The 15,859-nt window shown below is 36.1% G+C and overlaps 2 protein-coding genes across 3 annotated transcripts; both read left to right on the plus strand.

Moving 5' to 3' along the window:
* Nucleotides 1-475: 475 nt before the first annotated feature.
* Nucleotides 476-1,923, plus strand: LOC140178655 (uncharacterized). The gene is made up of 4 exons (XM_072215865.1): nucleotides 476-837; nucleotides 916-1,041; nucleotides 1,227-1,408; nucleotides 1,496-1,923. The coding sequence occupies exons 1-4, from the start codon at nucleotides 476-478 to the stop codon at nucleotides 1,921-1,923; spliced, it is 1,098 nt and encodes a 365-aa protein (XP_072071966.1).
* Nucleotides 1,924-8,767: 6,844 nt separating this feature from the next.
* On the plus strand, nucleotides 8,768-14,568 carry LOC112743644 (uncharacterized). Of its 2 annotated transcripts, none has more exons than XM_029292157.2 (11): nucleotides 8,768-8,888; nucleotides 12,293-12,450; nucleotides 12,553-12,633; nucleotides 12,746-12,773; nucleotides 12,916-12,998; nucleotides 13,108-13,140; nucleotides 13,253-13,331; nucleotides 13,427-13,479; nucleotides 13,580-13,640; nucleotides 13,811-13,890; nucleotides 14,073-14,568. In XM_029292157.2, exons 2-11 carry the CDS (start codon nucleotides 12,430-12,432, stop codon nucleotides 14,157-14,159), a joined length of 606 nt encoding a protein of 201 aa, XP_029147990.1. In that variant the 5' UTR covers nucleotides 8,768-8,888; nucleotides 12,293-12,429; the 3' UTR covers nucleotides 14,160-14,568. The 2 variants fall into 2 exon arrangements, with proteins under 2 accessions (XP_029147990.1, XP_025648713.1); XM_025792928.3 differs by lacking the exon at nucleotides 8,768-8,888 and adding an exon at nucleotides 9,082-9,428.
* The last annotated feature ends 1,291 nt before the right edge of the window (nucleotides 14,569-15,859 follow it).

The raw sequence follows: 15,859 nt of genomic DNA on the forward strand, positions 1-15,859 counted from the left end.
CGAGGACAGTATCCCTACTATCGTGGCCGAGCTAGAGGATACCCAAGAGGTAGAGGAAGAAGGAATCAACAGCAAACGAATAAGCCTCAAACTAATAAAGGCAAAGGGGGCAACGCCTTCGGTGCATTCTCGAATAGTCTTTCCATTTGATGGAAAAACTTATCCAAAGGATATTCTGTCCCCTGCAAAGTTGAATAACGGTAAGTCAATGGTTAATACTTTAGTTGTTGACAAAGAAAAAGATGCAGACTTAAATGAAGAGTATTTCGAAGAAGGAGATGATGAGATGGTTGGGACTATTTCCATTATCCCAACTGAGTATTTGGGTGAATATGAAGGTAACCCTAAAGATGATTATGATATGGATGATGAATAGGCATTTTTGTTCATTCAATATGAGGATGAACCGGGATATTTTTTGAGGCACTCTGAGAAATAAAAGTCCCATCTCCACCCACTTCATATCACTACAACTATGAGTGGGATTAAGGTAAACAAAGTTTTAATTAATGGCGGAGCAGCAATAAGCCTTTTGCCGGAGAGGATGCTGATGAAGGTTGGCAAACATCCTGATGATTTGGTTCCCACCAATACTGCCGTAACAGACTTTAGTGGTCCTTCTACTCCTGCTAAAGGTCTGGTTACCTTGGGGGTGCAGGTAGGATCTTCTGATCGAAACACTATTTTCGTGGTGGTGCCTTCGAAAGCAAGCTATAATGCCTTATTAGGCCGGGACTGGATTCACAGGGTTGGAGCTGTACCATCTACTATGCATCAGAGTGTCCTCCTTTGGATGAAAAATGGAAAGCCTGAAATTGTTAAGACTCATTCGAATCTGTATTCCAAAACTGAAGCCTTTAAATGTTGACAGGGTGTTAAATTCTTTCAACTGTGAGGGCTGCTATTTGTCTTCAGAAGGTTTGACGGTGAAATTGCATCATCCACACCTTACTGTACCCCTAACTGGTTGGGACTGTTCGTCTTAGGAGGAATTCGAGATGTTGCTCGATGGAACATGTACAAGATGTCTCGGATTACCTGGTAACTTTAAATAAATATATAAGTAATTTCCTTTCAGTAGAAAATAAAAATGATTCTTCTGATGAAGTTGAATCACCTAGGAACATAATTTCTTCTTCTTTTCATAGGAAAAATTTGATGTCTTTAATCGAATTTAGTCATGATTTAAGTTCTTTTTCTTTTTGTAATTCGAATGATGTTATCAGTCAAACTACTGATAAAATAGCAGAAGTTCATTGTATTAAAAATGAAGCTATTATTAGTCCAGCAAATGATCAAGTTCATTCTATTCCTAATAAATCTGTTGATTTCTCTTTTGATTGCATCTATGATTTAGAACCTTTGGATTTTGAAAAGTATTCAGTAAAAGATGATGACCATGCAAAGGGTTTTGAATCCTAAGATCCTCTAGAGGAAATTAATTTGGGATCTGCTAATGATGTTCGAATTACCTACATTTGTAAGGGTCTTGCAGATCCTATTCGAATTGAATTGTTCCATCTTTTACATGAGTTTAAAGATTATTTTGCTTGGGATTATCATGAGATGCCTGGTCTCGATCGTTCTTTTGTAGAACATCAATTAGTATTAAATCCGAATGCTCGACCTGTGAAGCAAATCCCTCGGCATTATGCTCCAGAAATTAATCAAAAGATTAAGGAAGAAATAGAACGGTTAATTAAAGCAAAGTTTATTCGAACTGCATGCTATGTTGAATGGGTTTCGAATATTGTTCCTGTAATGAAGAAGAATGAGAAATTAAGGGTGTGTATTGATTTTAGAGATCTGAATATTGCCACTCCGAAGGATGAATATTTTATGCCCATAGCAGACATGTTGATCGATTCTGCAGCAGGGAATGAAATTTTAAGTTTTATGGATAGTTATTTAGGATATAACTAAATCTTCATCGCAGAAGATGATGTATCCAAAATTTCTTTTCGTTGCCCCGGGGCTTTAGGCACTTATGAATGGGTGGTTATGCCATTCAGTTTGAAAAATGCTGGTGCAATTTACCAACGGGCAATGAATGCCATATTCCATAAGTATATTAGGAAACTTATGAAGGTATATATTGATGATGTCATAGTCAAGTCAAATTCGGTGAATAAGCACATTGATCATTTGAGAAAGGCGTTCATTACTATGCAAAGGAAATGATTAAAAATGAATCCTTTGAAATGCGCATTTGGAATATCGGTAGGGAACTTCTTGGGTTTTGTTGTTCATAAAAAAGGGATTGCAATTGATAAAAATAAGGCTGATGCAATTTTATCATTGTCTTCTCCTAAGTCGAAAAAAGAAGTGCAGTCGTTGCTTGGGAAAGCGAATTACCTTCGAAGGTTCATATCGAATCTTTCTGACCGAAATTGAGTGCTTGCACCTTTAGTAAAACTAAAGAATGATTCCCCAGTTCGAATGGACGAACGAGCATCAACAGGCTTTCGAATCAATAAAGGCTTATTTGTCCAAAGCTCCGAGAATGGCGAATGTTTGCCCACATGTGCCCTTGAAATTGTACATTGCTACATCTTCAAATACAATTGGGTGTATGTTAGCCCAAGATGATGAGAATGGACATGAACGAACTATTTATTACCTTAGTTGAGTGTCGACCGATATCGAGACAAGGTATTTTCTAATAGAAAGATTATGTTTGTCTTTATACTATGCGTGCATGAAATTAAAATGTTACATGGTAGCTAAGCCTGTGAAAATTTTTGCACAAACTGATATTGTCAAATATATGTTGAGTTCTCCAATGTTGCGAAGTCGTTTGGGGAAGTGGATGTTAGCTTTGACAGAGTTCGATTTACAATACATTCCAGCAAAGGTTGTGAAAGGTCAGGTCATTGCAGATTTTTTAGTTGATAATTCGAACAATCTGAATGACCAGGGGGCAAATGTGCTTGACATTAAAGTTGATTACTGGAAGTTATATTTCGATAGATCGAAGCACCAAGATGGTGCATGAGTAGGAATTTTCATTATTTCACCAGAAGAAATTCCATCGGAATTTCTGTTCGAGTTAAAATATCCTTGCTCAAATAATATGGCAGAATATGAAGCTTTAATTTTAGGCCTTGAAATTTTGATTGGAAAAGGGACTTTGGAAGTCCAGATCTTAGGGGATTCCCAATTGGTATTGAAACAATTATCGAAAGAGTTCAAATGTAACAATGAGAAGTTGCAAAAATATTTAGCAACGGCTTGGGAGTGGTTAACAGCCTTTCGAAAAGTTTCATTGGTCCATATCCCAAGGATCCAGAATAAAATTGCTAATGAGTTGGCCTAAATAGCTTCAAGATATAGAATAGGCCCAGAAACACTAAGAAAGTTCGCAAATATCCATCAAATATTAGTGCCTGTGGATGAAAGAGAGGATTTGTGTATGGATGAATGGGAAGACGATGATTGGAGGAAACCCATTGCCAAGTATTTGAGGAATCCTAGTACTCAATTCGATAGAAAGACAAAATTACGAGCAATGAATTTTGTCTTGATGGCTGATGAGTTGTATAAGAAAGGAATCGACGGGAGCATTTTGAGATGTTTGAGTCAAGTAGATAAAACACTGCTTTAGGAGAAGTTCATGAAGGAATTTGTGGTGCCCATTAGGCTGGGATTAAAATGAAACGGGTAATATGTCGAAATCATGTCTATTGGCCCTCCATGATCAAAGACTGTATCGATTATGCAAAAGCATGTCAAGAATGTCAACGACATGGGGCAATACAACAGATCCCAGCATCTGAGTTGCATTCGATCATTAAGCCATGGCCATTTAGAGGTTGGGCTCTGGACTTAATTGGATTGATACACCTTCCTTCATCGAAATATCATAAATTTATTCTGGTAGCAATAGATTATTTTGCGAAGTGGGTCGAAGCAGTTTCTTTAATAGAGGATGGGCAAAACGAAATAATAGATTTTATTGAAGAACATATAATCCATCGATTTCGAATTCCTCAAACATTGAGTATTGACCAAGGAAATATGTTTAGTGGTCAGTGAATAAAAAATTTTGCAGCTTCAAGAAACATTAATATGGTTACTTCAACCCCTTATTATGCAGAGGCCAATGGGCAAGTTGATGCGGCAAATAAAATTTTGATCAATTTGATAAAAAAGCATATCGGAAGTAGACCTCGAACTTGGCATGAGACTTTGAGTCAAGTGTTGTGGAATTATCGAAATTCACCAAGGGGGTCAACAGGTACTTCTCCTTATAAATGAGCATACGGACATGATGCCGTGTTACCATTGGAAATCAATCTTAATACTTTGAGAGTATTAAAGCAAGATGATTTGCCTGTTGACGATTATTGGAACGCAATGTTTTATGAGTTAAATGATTTAGACTCAGAACGTATATTGGCGCTTGAAAATATAATTCGGCAAAAAGAAAGTATTGCTCGTAGTTATAATCGTCAAATAAAAGAAAAATATTTCAGTATAGGAGAGTTGGTTTTGAAAGTTATTTTGCCAATGAAAAAGAAATAAAGGGTTCTTGGCAAATGGTCCCATATTTGGGAAGGGTCTTTTCAAATAATCTAATTATATTCCGGAAATGCATATCGAATCAAAGATATCGAATCTGGAAATGTAGTCAAATCGGTAAATGGAAAGTACTTGAAGCAATACCATTGTTTATTAAATCAAAATTAAAATGCATAAGTCTGGAGATAAAAGGATGTCATTACAAATGTTGATATCCTAAGGCGGAGAAATAAAAGGTGCTAGGAGCTTGGCCAAGTCAGAATACAGTTGAATTCTCTCACTGTCCAGGGCTGAGAGTATTTCGGTCTGTTCATATTCTTCCTGTTGAATTTTTTCGAATTGCCTCGTGCACTCCTCTTGTTTGGCCTCAATTGTATATATCTCCTTGAAAGGTTGCTGCTACTTGCGTTGAGCAGTGGCCAGAGGTAGATCTATATTAGCTTTTCTCTTTCGAACCATGGCAAGCCTTTGGTTGATCTGAATTAATTCTGCTTCGAGTTCTTCTTCTTCTCTGACATAATAGGCTTGAGCAGTAAAGGCTTGAGAGATTCTTAGACTAAATTCTTCGCAAGAATCTTTCATTGGTTGAAGAGCTGCATTATATCCTTCTGTTTCAGAGGTGATTATGGTCACTTTCTCCTTAAACTCTTGTAACTTATTCTGGGCAGCAACATAGTCATTGGCGATCTTTATGAACTTCTTGAATATGGCAGAATGCTGAGCTGGAACTTGAAGCTCAAGAGAAGAACTTAGAATATCAGAAAGAATTGGTTTCAAGCCTGATGGATTGGTCCATTCAAGGGGAGAATGTGATAGGAGTCTAAGAAGAGCGATCAATTGGTTGCGAGCACTTTCATTTAGTTCAAGAGGGAGACCGGATGTTGAAGGACCTGTAGGTGTTGGAGTGGAAATGGGCACCTTGTCTTCTTGAACAAGTGGGTTCAAGATATTAACCAAACCAATTAGAACATTGTCATTTGGTTGGGAGAACATCCCAAGAGTTCCAGAAGGTGGTTCCAAGTCATGAGGAGTTGAAAGTCCAGCATCCCTGGATGGACTGAAAGATTTTTGTGGTGAAGGGACAGTTTCTGGAATTCGGGTAGGTGAATCGGATTCAAGAACAATGGTTTCTGGTACTCGAGAAGGTGAATCGGAATTAGATTCTGAAACTCGAGAAAGAGAGTCAGAGTCAGGAGCCACTTGGGATCCAGTAGAAGCCCCAGCTTGAACTGGTGAAAGAGAGTGTTCGATGTTTGCAGTCTGAGATGGTGAATGTTGTTCCTCTGATAAATCAACCACTTGTGTTTCAGTCAAAATTGGGGAAACTACCCGAATGGGTTCAGCAGATGCAATGGTTTGGACCGATGAATGGGATTTTTGTGGTTTTGGCCTTGGCTGATTTTGTTGTACGGATTGATCAGGGGCAAGAGAGAAAGAAGTTGATTGAGCAGTGGTCTCAGGCTGAAATAAGCATATAGAATCGAATCATTGAGCATATTCGATAGACTTAATATATTAAAAAAAAGGTTTACCAGAATGGGCTGTCTTCCTCTTCGAATCAATTGTGAAGTTGGGTTAGCTTCATCATCATCATCTGAGTCTAGAGAGGTAGCAAGAAGATTTTGGATTGAGCTTCTGGGAAGTGTGGCTTGAAAGTAGCCATTTGAAAGCCCTCAATGTGTTGCTTATCAGATGCCCCATCTCCAGATTTTATCATGAATTTTTCGAAAACGGCATTCAGTTAGAGTTGAAGAAGCCAAAGAGGGCCACATGTGCTAATCAGAAAATTTTTTCAATGGCAATTAACAAGTTGGCCAAGTTCTTCAAAAATGTGTCCCAGAAGTAACTTAGACAAGTTGAAGTTTTTCCCTTCATGTAAAAGAGCAGCAAGGGGATAGAAAAGCTTTTGCATTGGAACACTTCGAGAACAGAAGACTATGGCATTTAGCCAATAAAATAAAAATGCCATATGTTCATCGTCCGTTACAGGTTCATTGTCTTCACCCATATGGTGGGCAATAAATTCACTGTAAGAAGTCATAGAACCAATTTTGTATTGCTGCTCAGGTATCATATCAGAGGTAAATTCAGGGGAGCTTATTGGAATCCCTGTGATAGCAACCACATCAAGAAGGGACATACCAATCATCCCTCAAGGAAGGTGAAAATTGTTGGTCATTCTATTCTAGAAATGAGTCACAGCACCAATCATCCAAGGACGTGTCGAGGAGGCAAAAGCTGAAAGTCGAAGGAGATCTTGGATTCCCAGAGCAGCCCAGGCAATGTTTTTTTCTGGTGTAAGACGTCTGTGTCAGGCCATAAAATCAGTTCATCGGGGGGGTAACTTTAGGGTTGTTTCTAAAGGCCTTTTGAAGGTTGGTGAAGAAAGAGATGTCAAGGTCTTGATTAATCAGTAAATCTTCTCCTTGGGCACTTGAAAAAAAGTGAAGCCGTCTGTTCGCCCTTTCTAAATTGTCAATGGGACCGATGAAACAGTGAATTTCGTCACTGATGGTAAAGGGGATAAAGATTTTGGGATCATCGATTTGAAGTTGCGGGTCCCCAATGATCTCATCATTGATTTAGTTCAATGTGCAAAGATGGAGGAGTTGATTGTTGTGTCATTGGACTTTTGCCCTTATCTTGTGCAGCAGCGTGAGAAGATGAAGTAGTCATTGATGAACAAGGAGGTAAGTGAGAATAGAAAATGGCAGTTGTGAAATGAAACAGAATGCAAGGTTTCAAGGAGCAAAGATTCAAGAAAGGAAAAACAATGGTGTGAAGTTTAATTTAAATAGGGGTTTACTTCTTAACCGTTGTTACAGGAGGGATTCAAAGAGAAAAGAGGTAACTTTGCGAAGAAGGTGAAATAGTGGAGAGAAAGACTGTGAATCGTGGGAGACGTGTCAAACGGGTCAAAATTGATGGAGAAAGTAAATGGCAATTATGGCCAATTAAGGTAATTCCCATTAAACCATGGTTAAAGACTGAATTAGGATTAAGTGTTTCGTCTTCTGAGGAGTGACTTTGAAAACAAACACATTCATCCTAGGGACAATTTGTTAGTGAAAAAATAATTATATTTGAAAGTTGAGCTGATTCCAAATATTAATAAAGTTTCTAAAAGGAAGTAGAGATAAAAAGGGATGCACATGAAGGCATCGAGTGGAAAACTGTTTGGCACGGTTTTGATGAACATAATAAATCGAGCAGTTACTCAAATGAAGAAGATCGAAGGTTTTTTCGAGTTAAGGATTTTCAGTAACTGGCACACGTTTGGACAAAAGAGTGGGAACAGTTACCCAAACTTTTGCACACGAGAGAGGAATCATGTCATTAATGATCGGTTACGGAAGAGGGCTATAAATATTAGAAAGTATTAAAGAATTAGGGTTGGATATTTTCTTCAAAAATACACTTAAGCACACTCATATCCCAACGAATTTCTGAGTCTGTATTTGAGTTCGATTTCTATAGGGTTCCTTCCATGTCTTTATCTTTTTAATTTATAAATTCATCAAACTTTACTTTTCCTGTTCAATTTATCTTTCACGCAACCTTTTGTTTCTTTGTTAAATTTACATTTCAACATCTTTAATTTCCATGTTAAAAGTCCTTTGATTCAATCGAAGGTATTTTTATTGCTTTATTTAAATATTTTGCAAATTTCTTTCGATTTCAGTCAATTTGTCTTTCAAAAGCTTATTTTACATCTTTTGAACTTTGCAAATTTCTTTCGATTTCAGTCTATTTCAATGTTAGATCATTAGGATCGAACTATCATTGATTTGCTAAAAATCGACAAAACAGATGTTTACTTTTTTCTCTTCTTAATTCAAGTTTTGTTTATTTAACATAGAGTTTTTGCTCTTCACAAATTTAATTCTATCAGAAAAGAGATCGAATCTATTTTAATTCATAAAAACTTTGGAGCGAATGTTATTTTTGTGTGTTTCAGAAAAGGTAAAAACTCATATGAACGGTTCTGAACTTTAAGTTTTACATGAAAATAACATTGCACGTGAGACTTCACCCTCCAAAACTCGGATGCGATTTTTAGTAGTTTATTTTTTTTGGAACAGCATCCTACTTGCCACTTACCCAGTCCATTAACCTACTTTCCTTTCTTCCTTTTAATACACCTGAGCCCACTTGCCACTTGCCGAGCCCATTAACCCAATAATTAAAAAGAGAAACCCAAGGTCTAGAAGAAAAAAAGACTCCACCCCTCTTCCACCGTCACCCCAGCAGTCCCGCACGTGTTGATCGCCAACGGCCCAGAAATTCTCCATCGCCACTCTCCCAGTCCGACGCCACTCCATCTGCTTCTCCGTTTGCCACTTTGCCCTCCTCCGTGCATCAGTACAGTAAGTTGTTATTATTAATTTATTTATTATCATTGTTTTGAAAGTCGGTTCGAACTGGTCGAACCGAGAATCGGTGAGTACATCGGTTTGGTTGATATGCGTAGCCGCCTGTTTCCGGGCAAAAACCGGAAGGTCGACCGAACCGGTAATTGTTCGGTTTTTGCCTAATACCCCTAAATGACATCGTTTTACCATCTTATGGAAAAAAAAAAAAACCCAAATTCCCTCAATCCCTCCTCACGCGATACTGACTCCCAGACCCAGATAGCCCTAGCCCCCATCTTTTCTCTCTTCTTCAAGTTGTGTCGTCGTCGCCGTCCCCACTGCTCCAGCGCCGTCGCAACTCGTCGAATCATCTCAGCCGTGTCGGTTCTATTCCACTTCCGCCGCGCTCCAACTGTCCTCTGTTTCAGTCCCGTCGCCTGTGTCTTCTAGTTTGAGTTCCTCATCTGTGCTCCCTCTCTCTCGTCTGTTTGAGTTCCGGGCCTCATCTATTCTCCCTCTCCCTCTTCTGTGTTCGAGTTCCAGCCCAATTGAAAGGTGATTTTTGGGGGTTTTTTTCTTCGATCATCACTCTGTTATATCTCTTTTGTTTTTGAGATTTGGTTTTACTTCTGGTTGGGATTGGTGATCTGAATGTTTTTTTCTTGGAACTTGGAAGTTGGTTTTTGGTGCTTCCCTTTTCAAGTTGCTTGCTGCTTCAACTTGAGGGGATTGTGAATTTTGTTTTAAGAGCGATTGAAGGTTCCTTGGTTTGGGGGGTCTTCACTTTCCTATGTGTATGGAAGCTTAGCCTTTGATTCTTTGAACATACACGTATCAAGTTATTGTTTTCGGCAATGGTGATTCTCATATATTTTTCATTTTATTCATGAGTTTTAATCGTTCCTATTGGTCTTGTGTTGTGCTGTGTTTTAGTTCTTGTTATTGTGATTTTGAGATTTTCAGTTCATCTTCATGCTCATGTTCTTGTTTTATTATAATTTGTTATAAGTTGTTAATTGTTTCTGTCTTATAATTGTTCTTATCCTTGTTCAATTCATGCCTCCCTTGTATATTTTGATTGATAATTTTAGAGATAATACACATTTTGGTCTCTTAACTTGCATGTGAGTTTTAATTTAGTCTTCAAGTTTCAATTGCCTTTATTTAGTTTTTAAACTTTGTGAATGTGACTCATGTTAGTCCTTGGGACCATTTTTGGATGTACAATGTTAACAAAACACTAACGTGGATAACGGGATGTTACTATGTCATTTTTGCTTTGGCTCTTAAATAGCCCAAAAACATCGTAAGTGGTATTTATTGAAACAAGTAATCTTGCGTCGTTTTACAAGTTATAGCATGGTATTTGGTTGCATGGTATTTGGTTGTCCATGTTAGCACTTCATTAATATTTTTGTGTCGAAAATTATCCATAGGCTAATGTGAGCCACGTTTGTAAAGTTTGGGAACTAAAGAGAGGCAATTGAAATTTCAAGGACTAAATTGAGGATTGCGTGCAAATTTAGGGATGAAATTGAATATTAACTCATATTTTTATATATTTTTTAGTTATAAATGATAGTATCAATTAAGTAAGCACTTATTATAATTTTTTATTTGATTTGTGAGTTTATATTTAGATAAATTAATAATATTTTGGTTAATTTAGTATTTTTAATTTGGATGATATTTTAAAATATATATTAAATTATAATTATATTTTCTTGTATTTATTTATATATTTTATTATAAAATAGTTATTTGGATTGAAATACGGTTTAATCAATTAAATTAATGAATCAATAACTAAAGTAGTTTGATGACGGTTCGGTTTTTTAACCTTGATTATTATCAATGTTCTGAAAATCGGTTTGAACTGGCCGATCGAACCGGTCAAACCAGGAACCGTTAACAAATACGGTTCGAGCAGGAAGGAAAACCGCCAAATTCAAGAACCGAAATTAAACCTTAATAGTTATTTGCCCAAAACGCTGCGTTTCGCCCCCAGAAGAACCCTAGCCTTCAGTCTTCACTCTTCAGTTCTTCACCCAGACAACACTCTCGAGCCTCCACCCTCCAGCCCTCCACTCTCACCTCTCGCTCTCAGTTACCACACCTCCAGTCTTCATTAAATGATTAATTCTTTGGTGCTGGTTGTTGATTAATTCTTTAGTGCTGATTGCTTAAAGCATTATTAACTATTAAGTGATTAATTGTTTAAACTGATTGTTTAGTGCTGATTCCAAATGGCTATCAAAGGAATAGCATAACAGTGTTGGTCTGTCATGATGTCTACATAAGCCTTGATTTGTTCAGATGCATTAGTTAGAGTTCTTCATTAAATGATTAATTTTTTGGTGCTGGTTGCTAATTAATTCTTTGGTGCTGGTTGTTGATTAATTCTTTAGTGCCGATTGCTTAAAGCATTATTAACTATTAAGTGATTAATTGTCTAAACCGACTGTTTAGTGTTGATTCCAAATGGCTATCAAAGGAATAGCATGACAGTGATGGTCTGTCATGATTTCTACATAAGCCTTGATTTGTTCAGATGCATTAGTTAGAGTTCTTCATTAGTTAGAGTTCTTCATTAAATGATTAATTTTTTAGTACTGGTTGTTGATTAATTCTTTAGTGCTTATTGCTTAAAGCATTATTAAATTAACTGTTAAGTGATTAATTGTTTAAACTGATTGTTTAGTGCTGATTGCTTAAACTGATTGTTTGAAGCATGATTAAATGATTAATTTTTTGGTGCTGATTGCTTGAAGCATTATTAAATGATTAATTGTTGAAGCTGGTTGCTTGAAGCATGATTAATTGTTATAGTTTATTGTTGAAACCTTGATAATTGATTAGTTGTTGGGCTTAGGGTTGCTTGCTGATTTGGCATTGATAAGTTGATTAGTTATTAGATTGTATTGTTATGGTGGATTTTGATGATTGATGACAAACTTGGATCAGTTGGATGTTGGCATGTTATGTTTGATTGGTTGTTTTTGTTATTTGACTTGAGTTTGTAATTTGAATGAGATCATAACATTCTGATTTATGTAGTATTTTTAATTTGGATGATATTTTAAGGATTATATTAGATTATAATCATGTTTTAATGTGTTTATTTATATTTTATTTATTATTTTATTATAAAACGGTTTTCTTGGTTCAATCACGGTCGAATCGGTTGAACCTATAAATCAGTGAACCAATAACTAGAACGGTTCGATGACCGGTTCGGTTTTCAGAACCTTGATTATTATTATTATTATTATTATTATTATTATTATTATTATTATTATTCTCAAACCAGATTCCTAATTCAAAATATAAGAGTTACTCAATTTTGAAATAGAAAGAGAGAAAAATTAATCAGCAACCTTAATTCGAACATTCTTCCCGTTCATTCCTTTTGTATCCAGGTCAGATTTCATCTTCGAAGCTTTGCTAGGGTTTGCTGATTCAAATCATCCATCTGTCATCTTCCCTTTGTTTCTGCCCTTATTAGCAGACAGTAGTTTCAGTTTCGGATTCAGAAGCTGTTGGAATTATTGCATCCATGTCTAACACCAGCAACAATGTAATTCTAACAATATTTTTATCGGAACTTTATCCCCTTCGAATATCGCCATCTTTTACTTTCAAAACCAACATCAAGTGTTGAATTTTGTGTTGGGATCAGGTGGCTGGGGTTGACAACACCTTCAGAAGAAAATTCGATCGAGAAGAGTATTTGGAACGAGCTCGGGAGCGTGAGAGGCAGGTAATTTCTTTTTACTTAAACGTTAGTGTTCTATTTCCGAATTTCCAATAATTTCTGGCTTTTTTTTAATAATTCATAATATTGTGTTGTATTTTATGTCAAATTTGAACAGGAGGAGGAGGGTCGATCTAAATCTAAAGGTGTGCCACTTACTTCATATGCCTCTATTTGCATTAGCTTCAAAATATTTTCAATGTTCTTGGGTTAATTATTTTGTTAAGTTGGAGAAATTTTCAAGTGATATTATATCAAGTTGACATCACCTTTGTCATATTGATGCAGCTAAAGGTCCTCCAGTGCAGAGGAAACCCCTAAAACATAGAGATTATGAAGTCGACCTCGAGTCCCGCCTAGGCAAGACTCAAGTAAGCAACTATGGACACCCATGTCATTGTTCTAGCATTTCTGAACGACTAAACTTTTATATGCATCTATCTAACGCCTCAACTTTATTGATAAAATGCAATGTTGCAGGTTGTTACGCCGGTTGCACCACTGAGTCAGCAGGTATACTTTTACCACGATATAAATATTAAGAAAACTCTCAGCTTTGTTTCAATATTTGCTATGGGCGATCTTGTGTATGTAACTGATTTTGATATGATGACTTGCTTATCAGGCTGGATATTACTGCTCTGTTTGTGAGTGTGTGGTAAAGGACTCAGCGAACTACTTGGATCATATTAATGGAAAGAAACGTACGTGGCCATTTATATATGGTTCCTTCCATTAGTTGATGCAGTTTTCAGTTAGCCTTCACTTTGCTCATTTTATTCTTATGTTTGTCTCTTAGATCAAAGAGCTTTGGGCATGTCTATGCGAGTTGAACGAGCCTCTCTCCAACAGGTAACCTCTAAAGATAGACAATCTTTTCTGTCTGTCATTTGGTTTCAGTACATATTTTAGTATCTTTGGGGGCAGTAGTAAATTTTTTGGTGGGAAACAGGTTCAGGAACGATTTGAGGTTCTTAAGAAACGTAAAGATCTTGGCACATTCACCGAGCAAGGTAATGCATTGGATTTTACCCCATTAATCAGAACCTTACAAGTTTCAAAGTCAAATCTATCTACTATTCTTGTTGTCTTTACCTTCGCCTGGAACTATAGACCTTTAACTTATCTTCCATGTATGATGGTCATTGACTCATTTCTTTAACGTTGCCTCTACCTTTTGTAGATCTTGACGAAAGGGTTCTAAAACAGCAGCAAGAAGAGGAAGAAAGAAAACGATTACGTCGTGAAAAGAAGAAGGAAAAGGTCAGGAGTCTGTAGTTGCTTATTTTGTATCATTGTTCCACCTCCTTTCTATCAACCCTGATTTTTCTTCTTTTCTCTTAATGTTCTTTATTTTGACCGGTAATAATGGTAACCATCTTTTTAGGAGTAAAAAAAAGTTTTCATCCAACTAGTAATCAGGTAGTGTTTTATTTTGAATTCAGAAAGAGAAGGCAGTGGAAGAACCGGAAATTGATCCTGATGTTGCGGCCATGATGGGGTTTGGTGGTTTCCGGTCATCAAAGAAATGATGCCATTATTTTGAGCAGCTTTTCTGCAATGATAAGCTGAATCTACCAGCCTGATTCCCGGTGGTTTAAAGGTCAATCTATGGTGAAAGGAAATATTAGCGGGTCTAAATATTGGAAGTTTGGGAGCTGGTTCTTAATGTGACTTTTTTTCTTTGGTTCTTGTATATTTCTTATGAGAACTATGTTATGTAATCTTATGTAAGCTCTACACAAGTGTGCTTTGCTAGTTTATGTATTGGGCTTGACAAGTGACAACTACCCTTGGCTCAATTCACGATTAACGTTCTTGGCAAATTATAGAGTAGACATTTTTGCCATTGTTACATTAGTTTGGAGGATAACAGCCAATTTAAGTACGACATTCGAGTTAAGACTCAATTTTACCATGAAATTTCACCTTGGCTTGAAATTGAACCTCCAAATTTTAATTTACTCAATAGGATCTCCAAATATTCAATCGTGACTCGTATTAATGTCTGGTGTGATTTCTGTTAATGGTGTGTAAAGTTGGCATATTAACTTGCCATGGTGTGATTAATGATAAAAAAGTCTTACTTTTTTTAATATTATTTCTGAAAAATCTCATCAAAATTTGATCTTTAAAATTGTGAGATATTATATATGTCATGTTTTTAAATCTTTGGTATTTAGATTCAAATGAAGCCTTCATTCCATATTTTTTTTCAATCTTTGTTTCATTGATGAAAAAATTGTTTCAGTTATTGATCAATTATCCATATAAAACTTTTAATCAATCGCCAATATAAAAATTTGAATGAATTTGATAATTAAATTGTATTTCATATATAATATAATAAAACTATATTCATACTTATAATTAAATATTCGATAACTACTAAAGTAATATTCCAAAAATTATATCATTGACAAAAATAATTTAAAAACAAATAACAAATAAGTATAAGCCTAGGTAAAATCGGACAAAAATGACTGTCTTTAGAATGACCTATTCCATTAATAAAAGAGGCCTACTACACATACAAGTCTGTTTGACTTACAAGTTTTACAAGTTGCTACACATACGGGTCTTTTAATGCGTTATTCAGTTTACAAAGCGCTACACTCACCGTGTATTATGAACGACTCCTCTTCCTCTTCCTCTTCTTCCTCCTCCATGTATTTCTTCGTTATTCTCTTTGCCTTTTTATTAGTTGTTTTACTTGCGTTTATTATTGGTATTCTTGCTTCGTTTTTTTTTCGATTTTCATGGTTTCTGAATTCAAACTTTGAAATCGTTTTGAAGATAATGGAACTTCAGAAATACACCAAAACGATTACAGAAATACAACCAAACAATGACAGAAATACACCCAAAAGGTTACAGAAATACACCCAAACTGTTACAGGAATTTACCCAAACGATTATAGAAATACACCCAAAATTCGTTGAAGTACAACGATTATAGAAATACACCCAAAGGATTACAGAAATACACTCAAAGGATTACAAAACTACACCCAAAGGATTTAAGAAATACACCCAAAATTCGTTGAAGTACACCTTATGCATAATTCAGAACTCTTTCTCTTTCTCCTCCTCATCTTCTGCTGCTTCTTCTTCTTCAAAAACGATTTCAGAGCTTGATATAAAAAAATAATGGAAATCGAAAATAATAAAGAAAGAAAACAGAGAGAAAAGCACGTAAATGAAGAAGGAGAAGAAGAGGAAGAGGAAGAGG

Source organism: Arachis hypogaea, chromosome 14 (genome assembly GCF_003086295.3).
Source record: "Arachis hypogaea cultivar Tifrunner chromosome 14, arahy.Tifrunner.gnm2.J5K5, whole genome shotgun sequence".
Taxonomy (NCBI): Eukaryota; Viridiplantae; Streptophyta; class Magnoliopsida; order Fabales; family Fabaceae; genus Arachis; species Arachis hypogaea.